The following is a 12,361-nucleotide window of genomic DNA, read 5'->3' as shown; positions in this document are numbered from 1 at the left end:
TCAAGTTAAAGGTCCTCTGTGACCACAGTGTTGCCTCTGAAGGACATTTCTCTGATTCAGGACATTCCTGTTCCCTACCAGCTCACAGCTCCACTCCCACAAACACTGTTAACAAAGGTCCTTGAAAATATTATTTTACACTTGGAAGATAAATTCGAAATATTTTTTGTTTGGATGTTCTAGGTGCAGTTTGGTGCACTAATTACTATGACAGCAGACCATACCACAGGCAGGGCCTGTTGTCACATCTGCATTTCGGGTTACTAGGCGCTTACCATTATGCCACGATGTTTTCATTGTTTATGAGTTGCCTGGGCCAGTTACTTGGATTGACAGTTTTCAAGTTATGGGAGAGTCTCCCACAGACTTCTGCCAATGGCTGAATAGTTTTGAACATCCTGTCATAACCCTGCTGTTTTCAGCAATCAGCTAGGAAAAAAATAGTTTGGGACATGTGAGTTATTACAAATAGTTCTCCAAAAAGCCCTGTTGTCTTTGTGCTCCAGGAGAAAGCAGCAGGGAAGTTAACTTAGTTCCTCTCTCCTTGGGGAAATTCCTTAATATTATCACCTGGGTATTGTAATTCACACATACTTACCAAAATTTTACGGAAAGACCAACATTATTCATTGGAGCTACTATTTTCACTGTGAATTCTCCAGCTGTCTATACTTTTTCAGAGTAGGCCAAGCATAGAGCACAACTGACTTGTATGCCTGCTTATGAACTGTGATGTGAGATAAATAGAATGATTATCATGAGAAGATAACCATTAAAGTCTATAAAGTTGCAGTGTCTGGTGTTTACTTTGAAGGCTCTATGCATCTGTAGTAAGAAATATATCTGTAGCAGAGGGGTCACAACTCTTCCCCTGAAACAAAGAACTGGTCAGCTTTCTTTTATTGGTGGCTGTAGCCTTCAAAAGCAACCTTGGATGGCAGCGATTCCTCTGCAGCAAATTTGTCAATACTATAATTTGTACTGGAGTTTTCTGTGAATCAGTTCTGAAAGGAGGGGCAATGGAAGATTGTATCAACCCAATGTTCTGCAAAATCTTACCAAGCAAGGGTCAAGAATTGGTACTTATGATGAAAATTAGGTTTCACACACTTAGAAGGTTTGAAAAGTAATCTTAATATTAAATTATGTCTAAGTAAATAAGTTGTGCCATCTGCTAAAAGCTGTACACATAGAGACTTCTCTAGCGGGGGGGGGGGGGGGGGGGGGGGGGGGGGGAGAAAAAAAAAAAACCACCCCAAAAAATCCCCAACCACTTCTGGAATTTTTTGAGTATTGTGTTTTATATCATATGCTTAAAATATTATTGGGTCACAAGATTGTTTTGCTAAGTAATATTATCATAGCTATTCTACCATAACTGTAACTTTTCTCTATATACACTCCATCATTTTTATTTTAGCTTCTTTGTTAACCATCAGCTAAGCAATCTATCTGTACTCAAAAGGTAGCTGTAGCAGCAGCACAATACTAGAAAGGGTACTGGATTAACTGACAGAAGAAAACAATTATTGCAAATTTGGTTATGCTTCATTTCATTCCTAGAATTCCAGCAAGATTATTAGATTAAATATTTCAGCCACTGTTGCATTCCTTTATTGTCCTTTACCTATACATGTTTTTTTCCTCAGAAGTACTCTCACACAGTAAAAACCTGTTTTCCTGGAAATAAAACACTGGCTATCATTACATAGTAGAATAATTCTTCCTATATGCTATTATTATAGAAGTTAATAAGTAATGTGGTCTGAACTATTACGAGGTGCTAAGGTGTCCAGAGAAGTTTGCCAACACATGGACTTGAAATTACTTTTGAAATAATAATTCCAGAATAGTTATTTTTGGATATCCAGGTGGATTTCCTTATTTCAAAATATGCAAGCCTTATTCCAGTTTAAATCGAAGAAAGACAATGCTGCATTAGAATGCTGGAATCACATGAAGACTGATCTGAATTAGTGATTCCAGAGTAATATTCCAGAATCAGAATCCCCGTAAATTTTACAGACTGGGACAAACCATAATCCTGACTGCAAGACTAGGTTATAAGCGTCTTTTTTAGTTATTAGATACACTGCAAAATTATCTTCAGTTAGTGTGAACTTATGAAAACACTAATAAAGTCAGCAGAACTATGAAATAAACATAGCTGAAAGTTTTCCTTGGTCAAAAGATGTAGAATATTTGTCCTGTACTGGGGAGGGAATCAATTCAAGTTCTACAGGTCTGAGGTTGGCTTGTATTTCTTTCTTCCTCTGTGAAGACCAAAGTTTTTGCAGAAAGTATCTTTGTCTATCTGGCTCACAAAATGCATCAGACACAAACTATGCATTTACATTTTGCTGCACCTGAAATATTTAGTCACAACTCTTTAACATGTGTGACCTATGCATGTATGTACTGTATTATAAGCACACATTTCTGGCAAACAAGAAGGAATTTTGATAAATGAGTAGCCTGCTCCCAATGTATTTCTTCAAGTAGCCTTATGAGGAAAAGGAAAATGTCTTTTAGTTTGCAAAGTTGTAAGAAAACCAGATGGACTTGACTACATATTCACAATTGAGATTTTATTAGTAGGATATTATTTTAAACAAAGAAGTGAGCTAAGAAATAAAAATTTAAAACAGGCATGTGGCTTTCGTATGTCATGATGTAATTCATTGCTTTGCATTAAAATATACCAAAACTTTGAGGAATTTTAAGTTCAGTGTAGTCACTGTTTAGTTTTTCTTGAAATTCACCTGACATGTTTAAAGCAACCCATTTTCCAAGAGATCATTTCACTAGTCATTTGATACTTGGCAAGCGTATCCTCTGGAAACAAGAGTTAAAGGCATAGATGGTAAAAAGAAAAGGGGCAGGAAAAAAAAAGGCAAATCTGAAAGGTGTTTTATTTTACAATAATTTAACATATCACATATTGGACTACTACTCAGTCAGGCCAACACATGTCCTATGCATCTCAGCTTACAGTACTCTGCATTACACACCAGTTGTTTTCTCATGAGAAATATTTGCAGCAATCTTAATATTCTGTTATCTTTTTTGTGGACATTTTTATTTATTTGAAATTTTACAGAAAAGGAATATTTGGAGTCCACTATGGACTTGAATGTATGGGGGAGAGAGAGCCTATTCTGAATGCAACAGTGTGAACTGTGAGTAGGATTCCAGGACAGGAGTTTAGATGCTCCAGCTATGTGACCACAAACTGAATGGCTTTAAAGGTTATCTGCTCCTCATGATGCATTGTCAGGCCAGTGGAGTTACTTCTGGAATGAGAGGTAATGGTGCCCTTGAAATGTTGGGATACCTGCTATCTGGTTAGCACTTTTAAAGAGTGAAGTTGTATATCCAAAATCTGGGCCTACTATCTTTATAATAATTCATATTCTAACATAAAGTTAACTTCAACATTTAAGTTCAGAAGAACCTAGGCTACAGCTAACTAAAAGGATATTGCAGTTGTGTACCCTATTTACATTTATCTCTTCTGAAGATGCACAGGTCTTTTAAAGACACGGGGATGCCATACGGAAGCAAATGTGTCCAGCCTGGGTAATCACTGTTACTGCTGTTCTGGCCTAGCACACCTTGGGTTGCCTTCCACTTGGGTAGCTCAGATTTTCAGAGCCTATTTGCAAACCACAGATTTGCAGGCTCTAGTTTCAGCCCATTAAAGGACTTTGAAAGCCCTAGCTGTACCTGGTGGTCCCAGCATTTCCAGGCTCCTACCTCCTAATCAGAGAGAGGGCTGGAGGCTCTGTCTTGGCTGATTGACATGGATGGGGACCTCAGAAGTTATTTCTTTACAGTGAGTGGCAAGCCTGCATTCTTTTGTAGCGAGTGTGCTCTGAAAGTTGTCTTTCACATTTGTTCCAAATAAAGCCACTTGGAAGCATAAATTTTCATAGAATTGTGCGATATAAACAACTTTACTAAACAAATTATACATCAGTTCCTGATTCAGAATTTGAAGGGAGGGGCTTGTAGATTTAAGATTGGTATTGTCCGAGCATGTTGCAGGATTGAATCATACCCAGATGGATTTTGATTGTCTTACAGAAATTCAAGGAAGAGGAGTAGTCCACACTGGGTGACTGAGATGATTAAAGGGTGTGATTTTTCTTAATGGTACACAAGGGTTAAGCAGGATTCTAAATATTTGACAGGCATCTTAGTTTGAGCTCCTAGGACTTTATAAATTGTGTGCCTACCATTTAAGTTCTGCATTGTTCATCTATATCTTTAGATCCCTGTTCTTCATTGCACACCTATATATATGTATATATCTACAAGACCAGTACTAATGGAAAAAAAACACTGATAGGTGCCTTTATACGGACGTCTAGTATCAGATTCATGTATTCATTCAGAAATGGATGGGACAATGCATTTCGAACATGAGGCAGGCTTTTATCTTCAGTTTTCTGTTCAAATATGCAGTGAAGAATCTGGCTTCTGTGAAATAAGATGGTGACCCCAGTTCAGTTCCTGGCATACAAAGTGTCCAGATCACAGTTGACAGTAATTGGAACTAGGTAGGCCTGGCTGTCTCGGTAGAAACGATTGAAAGGGTCAGGAGACAGAAATATCCTGTGTTCTTCAAAATGCTGTATATATGTAAAGACAGAAAAGTGTTTCATTGAACAGTCTTGAAAGATGCACCTCTTATGTTTGTCTGTTCTCTGAACAAAATGTTACAGCTCAAGAGGATACCTGATCAGCACTTCTAATGTATATTCATATGGGAATATATTCTTCCCCTCAAAGAAGATTTAAAAATCTCTTTGAAATCAATGGTATGAGGATATAGCTTTTAATCTTAAGGTGTTTTTTTTTCTTTTTTCTTTGGAGCACACGTAACAAATTCTTTTTAGTCTAAAACTGTAAGGGGTTTGCAATATATTTTGCTCTGAATGATGTTCGTTTCTGACTCATTTTCTGTCTGAATTAGTCATCTCAAACGTAACTCAGGTAGAGCAGTTTTGCTAGCCTACTTGGGGATAATTATAAAATAGCTGAAGAAAATGACCTGCTATTGCTGGCTTGTTTTAGAGTGAGGTGACTTACGGTTCTGTTACTAGTCAGTCAAAATCCATTGTTTAAGTGTTGCATGACTGTCAGTAGACATACTGAACCACCACAGCCAAATGAATGCTTTGCAGGAGAGACACTCAACTACCTATCATTCACGTCTGGTAAAAAATGTGAAACGACAATGCAGGGGAAAATTAGAATCAACCAGTAGAAGCCAAAAGCAGTTGAGTGTTTTTGCAGAGAGTGCTGACTCAACAGGGTATGTGACATTACAAGTCTTAGAATGAATCAATTCACTTTTATTCCTGAATTTCCATCTGCACAAAACTGCCAGTTTTAGAAGTGTGGGGACAAATCACGTGAAGTCTTAGAGATATGGGCTGGTGCCTACTGGGAGTGACAGACAAAACATTCATTTTCACCGCTGTTGAAATTGAGATATAAGATAACTTCCAGAGACAAGATGGCTAATACACAGCTCTGCTACTGCCAGTGTCATTATCTGACAGAGCTCTGTCAACTGAAAGACCTAATACTAATTTTAAAATTTATCTAATTTTTGAACAGTAGCATCTAAAATGGCTTTAATTTAGACAGAGGTTTGGGAGGAGAAAGGGATAAAGCTGTACAGTGGTAGCTAATTTTCAACTTCTCTTACATACATGAATCTGACAGCTATTTTGCACAATTTCTTCTGTTATTTTATGTACACACTGAATTCCTCTTACTGCTGTCTCTTGGGAGGGAGGTTCATTAAAAAAAGAGTTAAAACAACATGAAACTTCTATTGGTGGAAGACAGTAAGGACACATGTTTTAATAATAGTCCCTTTAAATTTAACATTTATAAAACCTGTTATTTTCATACAAGCTTTATTCTATTCTCATTTTCTGTCTTTAAACTTATTTTTTTATCTGTTTCTTTTGCTTTTTTTTTAATCTAAGCATAGCAAATCAAAATAATTTGCTGCTGTTATTCACACATCAAATTATCCCTCAAAGGAAAGAAAAAGGTTTTAAAAGCTGACATAATTAAGCAAATATGGGTAGAAATTTAACTGCATATTACTGCTCTCCTTTTCGTTTAGAAGAAAATATATCCACTTTTCAGATATACTGGTGGTCTAAACAAGTGATCTAAAATAAATAAATAAAAATCCTTCTGAGATGTGAGGCAGGGAGAACAGAAAAGGACTGTTGTGCCAATACCTGAAAACAGGGCAGCTATTTAAGCCAGGTCCTGCCTCATTTCATAAATATATCTTGCATGGTGAACTGAAATGCCAGAAAGAGAGTGATAATTCTGAACTACACTTTCATGATATGATTTTTCTGTCAGAATATAAAATTTAAAAAAAAATTAAACCTTTTACAAAATGAGACTTAGGTATAATAATGACTGCAAAGGCAAAATTACAATTCCTCATGTGGGGAATACTTCTCAGACAAAATTTTCTGTTGCTTTGTTTTGAATTGTTCATATGAGTCCAGGATTAATTTATATATTGTCCTGTAAAAAAAGTAAATAAATACTGAAGACAGTTAATGCCTCTTCTTTTTGGAGGAAGTTCTTTGTACTTAGCTTCTTGTCATCTGCATGAATTTAGCTGAGTTATTAACATCTTAAAATAATATTTTTCATGTGCTCAGTGGACCTTCTTAACTAAATTCTGAAAAGACTCACCTCCTTTGATCTTGCTGCAATGCTCTCCAAACCTGGTCACTTACTGGAATGGCCACGTTTATTGTCTACAAGGTGATTGAATATGCTTTGTCCCAGCAGTGCAAGAACTTTTCACCATATTTTTAACTTTATTTCTTCCATGAAATTAGGATCTGTTCTGATACAAGGAAGCTGTGAGAATGGTCAAAATACGCTTCAAGTGCCCCACTTAAAACTTCTAAGTGACTTGTAATGAAAGATGCAAGCCATTTTGATTTGTCTGAGTGGAAAATAATGTGGGGAAAAAAGCAAAAGAGGAAATGGAGTCTAAAAGCAGAGTGGTAGAAGGATCACCTTACTCCCAGGAAAGAGAGAGTGTGGTTCTAAGTGAAAGGATAGTTGTAAAGTACTCACTTTTTTAATAACAGGTGTCTAAAGCATAATAACTGCATTTTAAAATATTAAAGCTTAACATAAAGGAATTTGGAAAGGTGAGCACTTCTACTTTGAGAAATAGCATAGCTAATGTTGCCTTTCATTTTGTTTTGTATTCTTTTTTCATAAAACGTGCTTTATTGGAGATGTTCTGTGGGAGAACGCTGAACATCTTGGCTTGCAGACACTGGAAGACCAAAACCCTTAAAACTGTCCATAATTTGGATTAATTTTCTTCCTCACCTTCTAGATAGTTAAATGGAAACATACAGCCTGAGTTACAAAAATGCTAAGTGCCTACAGCTGCAAGAGCCATCAGTGGGAACTCTCTTTTCAACACTGAGTCCCCTAAACCAAAAGTTTTATCTTTGAATTAGTAGCCTAATTGGGAGTATTTAGGCAGTTTTGACTATTATGTCTCTTACTCTGTGCCCATTTTGTAATGGGAACTATCCTTTCACATAGTACTGGCCATCCACATTGCCAAGTGTACTGTAGAAACAAATTCTTTGAAATTTATAGGCACTAAGAATCTTCTGTGATGGTGTTATGGAGTAGTATAGCAGGGAATTAGTAGATCTGCATTTTGTCTGAACTTGGTACTACATGGAGAATGCCTGACATAAATAGAAATATGAATAAAATACAGGATTTGGGAGGAGAGAATCACAGAAGGGTTGAGGTTGACACGGGCCTCTGGAGGTCATCTGGTCCAGCCTCCTGCTCAAGCAGGTTCACCTAGAGCCCATTGCCCAGGACAATATCCAGTTGACTTTTGAATATCTCCAAAGAAGGAGACTCCAGAACCTCTCTGGTCAACCTGTGCTAGTGCTTAGTCACCCTCACAGTAAAAAAATGTTTCCTTATGTTCAGAAGAAACCTCCTGTGTTTCCGTTTGTGCCCATTGCCTCTGATCCTGTCACTGGGCACCACTGAAAAGACCCTGGCTTCCCCTTCTTTACACCCTCCCAGGTATTTGTACACATTTATGAGTCCCCCTCTGAGCCTTCTCTTCTCCAGGCTGAACAGTTCCAGCTGTGTCAACCTCTCCTCATAGAAAAGATGTTCCAGTCTCTTAATCATCTTTGTGGCCCTTCACTGGACAGATGTGAGATGAATAGACAATTAAAGACAGAATGATAATGCCCATGGATTTGTGTTGAACAAGAATGATCAGTCTAGCATTTTTTATAAACTAGATAACATGTTTGTATTTATTAATTATATATGTAATTTACAGGTATTTTTACAAATGTTAAAACAATCATATTATGCTTCACTGTGATGGGAAAGCCACATCCTTTTAAATGTATCTTTAGCTATGAAACATGGACTGTTAATGCTTTACCTACCAGTAGCAAGAGAAAACTGCCATTTAATAGAGAAAGGAACTTATAGTATTGTGGAGTGGATCTTTCAGAGTCTGTAGGAAGCTGGACTATCATCCTCTTCTTCGACCTTCCTCGTGCTGCTAGGAGGGAATGTCTAGGGAAGCATACGATAAGTAGCAAGTGTGATGGCAGCCAACAGCACCCCTTTGAACTTACTTTGATGGATTCTGTAACAGTGCAGAAAATAAATCTGAGGGTTTTATAACTGATTTTCAAAGAGTAGATTTTGTCATCTGATTTCTGACAAAGATTATTCCAAATATAATTCCAAAACTGATAGAAAAGACTAAGAACTGTAACTCCTAAAAGCTTTACTTGGAGCAGACAACATATGCTTTGTATGAATTACTATAATTCATGATTAAGTACACTAGTTGGTCTTGATGACATACCATGCATGCAGCCAGAAGAAATTCAGCTATGCACTGAAAAGAAATCCTAGCTTTGTGTAGGCATTCAAATTCATTCTTCTTCTATTTTGTCATTTTGTCTGTGCCATACCACAAGAGAGATCACTTTTGCTACCTGTTTTAGGCCTATGAAACATAAATAGATGCCACATAGCTATTCAGAGATCTTTGGCCAGTACAGATGAAGAGAAATGTTCATGTTCTCTGATTGGTTTTCATTCACAGTGCATGCATTGGATCCCAAGACCCTTATTGTGGCTGGGACATGGTGATGAAGAAATGCACGACGCTGGAAGAAAGTCTGAGCATGAGTCAATGGGAGCAAAGCATTACTGTGTGTCCAGTAAGTCCAAATATATTCATCTACCTCTTAAACCTTCTGATTCCATGTGAATTTCATGAAAATAAGCTGGCACAGTTTTTTCAACCTCAGAAGACTGTATTTAATGCCATTTTCCTCAGGCCTTCCCACCAGATTTTAACAGGATATTTAGTTTCTATTTCTCATCAAGCTACTTATATAATAAGGTCAAATTATTTATAGTACTTTAAAGCATAGTTTTTTACCTGTAATGTCTGTGTTCCCACCTTGAAAGCACTAAGATTAGAAATATTGACATGTTTTTCTCTGCAGGATGTTTCTCTGTTTTGTACTTTGGAAAAATGTAATCACTAATGGTATAATCTTTTCTTTTAAGATTATTATTGCTAATATAAAAGGCCATATAACTTTTATAAAAAAACTTTCAAAGGCCATGAATATGAAGGTTGAATTGTATAAGTCTCACACACATAAATGACCAGAGTGATAATTATAATAAACTTAATGTTAATATTTACATTGGCTTAACGCTTCTCATTAAAAATAGTATTGAAGAAATGTAATATAAAAAACCCAAACAACAAAGTTGGTTTATATTTCTCCTTTTTAATGCGGTCCAGTGTTCTTTTAATATTGATTCTTCTCCCTCAGAGAGCACAAAAAGAGGGTTAAAAAGGGTCTTCCTTGTGCTACTAAGCTCTTTCCTTTGGAGGCTCATGCTGCTTTGTCTTGTCCTGCCCATGAAAAGGGAGTCTTTCCAACTCAATTTTGCTTTCATCACTAAAAAGGGCTTCTTGAACTTGCCCCCACTCGCCACTGGAGCACATGCATCTACAAACTTATATGCTCATACAACATCCATATCCTATTCTCTGTGTGTTTAACAAGCTCCTTTTAACATCTTACTGATACTCCTTTCTAAGCTGGGCTTTGTTTAGTAAACTAGAGATGTGCTAAATTAGTATACAGTTCTTCCAGCTTTCACTTATGATCTCTACATGTGTTGCAGTAATTTCATAGATACAAATCATTATGCTGATTCTAAGGTCCTTGAGAACTAGCTCCTGTGTTCTGACTGTCTGTGTTTGACATTAAATAATAATTTTTTTAAAGAATCCTTGTGTCTTGTCCTTTGCATCCATGCTCTCACATAGTGGCCTAATAAAAAAAAAAAAGGCTTGCATTTGATTAATCTGCATTAGCATTTTAGCTCAAATCAGGAGCAACTTTGGGGTAAATGCTCTGGTTTTTCCCATCTGCTATTCTTTGGTTCACATCACAAAACAGTCTTAAAGCACACAAGTGACATTTCTTTCAGATGAAATCAAACCAAAAATGTGCTCCAGCTATTACTAGGCATTTGATTCATGGCCAGAGTAAGCCCAAAGCAAAGCCCACAAAATATCTATGGTGTGTATGTCAAGTCTTCAACACCAACTGTTTTATTTTCCAGATTTGCACTTGATGTGCCTACCACTTGCTAATATAGACATAGCCGTTGTCTCACAGAAAGTCTGGATTCAGTCACTAGTACAGCCCTTGCCTTCCTGATTAGCAAGTAACTAGATGCGCTGTACAGTATACATTTCCAAGTACATGGAACATATCGTATCTCCCTGTAATAATCCCACAGGCTAAATGTGTTTATGGGGGGGTTTGCTGGTGGCCTAGTTGGGTTGCTATATTAGAAAGGATTACTGGAATGGGCTGATTGGTTGATGTTTGCATGAGCAATCTGCCTGCTGCTTAGTCTTTGAATTCTGGCATTAGTCCTTATTTTCATTCATAGATACAAAACAGGAGGCCAAGAGTGGGTGGAGGGGGAGGGAGGAATGGTTTAGACAGCAGAATTCAATTCTGTTCCTTTCAACTGGAAAAACAATTATTTAGTATCGTTATATGACAGTTGTGTAGGATATGACAGTCTAGTCAAAGCGGAGGAGCACCAAAGGATTGCTCAGAATTTCATCCACAGCTGTGAGACTTATACTGCGTGTCAGAGATTAAAAGATTAAGCAACCCTGCAAAGGAATTTTGGAGTTGAGCAGTTTGAGATTGTATAAGGAAAATTTTAGAATTAACTCTCTAAGTTGAAAAGCATGGTTTTACCTCTTTACTGTCTAACACATTATGGAACAAATTTGAAGACTTCATAGAAACTTTCCTTTAAAACAACACTGTATTCTGGCAGACTTCAATTGATTAAAGTTTTCTTAGCAAGGCTTCCAAATACTTGTTTTTATAGCATTTTTATGTGCTGTATTCACAGAATATATAAGCCAAGATGTAATGAATTTAGTTTTGTAGGCAACTGAGCTATGTGCATCTGTAACATTTGTTGTAATACATTTAAAATAATTTTGCAGGCAGAACACAACAGATTATTAAAAAACTTATACTGTCCTTCTCTTGGTTCCAGTTGGGACCAATATCTTAATCATTAGTAAAATACACTATCTTTCCAACACTATAGAAAATTTGTCAGATTAACGCATGAGGAGTTTCTTCAAAACTCCGATCAGATAGAGAAGACTATTTATACACTACTTTAGCCCAGAATTAAAAGTGTGACCACTTGCACATGAGAAATTATCTCCTAGGGAATTACTCCTGTATGTGAATATTTATTGGTATGTCATGGTAGAGCAGGGAGAGGGCTAGGAGAGGCAGATGAGCATCTGTGTTATTGTCTTTCTGAACTTTGAAGATCATTTGTGGCAAATGCAGTTATTCTGGTTGTCTTGCTTTGATTTAATTCTCAAGGGTTTTTTTTGAAGTTATTGTTTTAGTTGGCATGAGTACACCAATTGTGTGTGAATACAGATAGTAATTAATGCTAAGATGCATATATCTACTTTGACCTTCTTCCAGCTGGTCAGATATCCCTATTATTCATCCAATATTTTTAATAGTAATGAAGGTTCATTGTTTTGTTGAAATATTTTCCAGTGGGACTACTTGCAATCCATCACTTAAAAAATGAACCGTTATTTTATGTAAAAATACACATTATCAAAGAATTTTTACAAGGAAAGTAAAAATAATTTTAGAAAAAAGTTTTGTTTGTTTTTTTTTTTACA

The 12,361-nt window shown here is 36.6% G+C and overlaps 1 protein-coding gene across 5 annotated transcripts in view; it reads left to right on the top strand.

Moving 5' to 3' along the window:
* SEMA5A (semaphorin 5A) overlaps positions 1-12,361 on the top strand; it is a 350,500-nt gene that overhangs the window by 244,643 nt on the left and 93,496 nt on the right. For all 5 annotated transcript variants that reach the window (XM_027789946.2, XM_055799844.1, XM_027789947.2 and 2 more), the window contains exon 13: positions 9,185-9,302. In XM_027789946.2, the coding sequence (XP_027645747.1) occupies positions 9,185-9,302 (118 nt within the window). The remainder of the gene's footprint in view (positions 1-9,184; positions 9,303-12,361) is intronic.

Source organism: Falco peregrinus, chromosome 3 (assembly GCF_023634155.1).
Source record: "Falco peregrinus isolate bFalPer1 chromosome 3, bFalPer1.pri, whole genome shotgun sequence".
Taxonomy (NCBI): Eukaryota; Metazoa; Chordata; class Aves; order Falconiformes; family Falconidae; genus Falco; species Falco peregrinus.
Note: the sequence above shows the minus strand (reverse complement) of the source record. Positions and strands in the feature narration are given on the sequence as shown.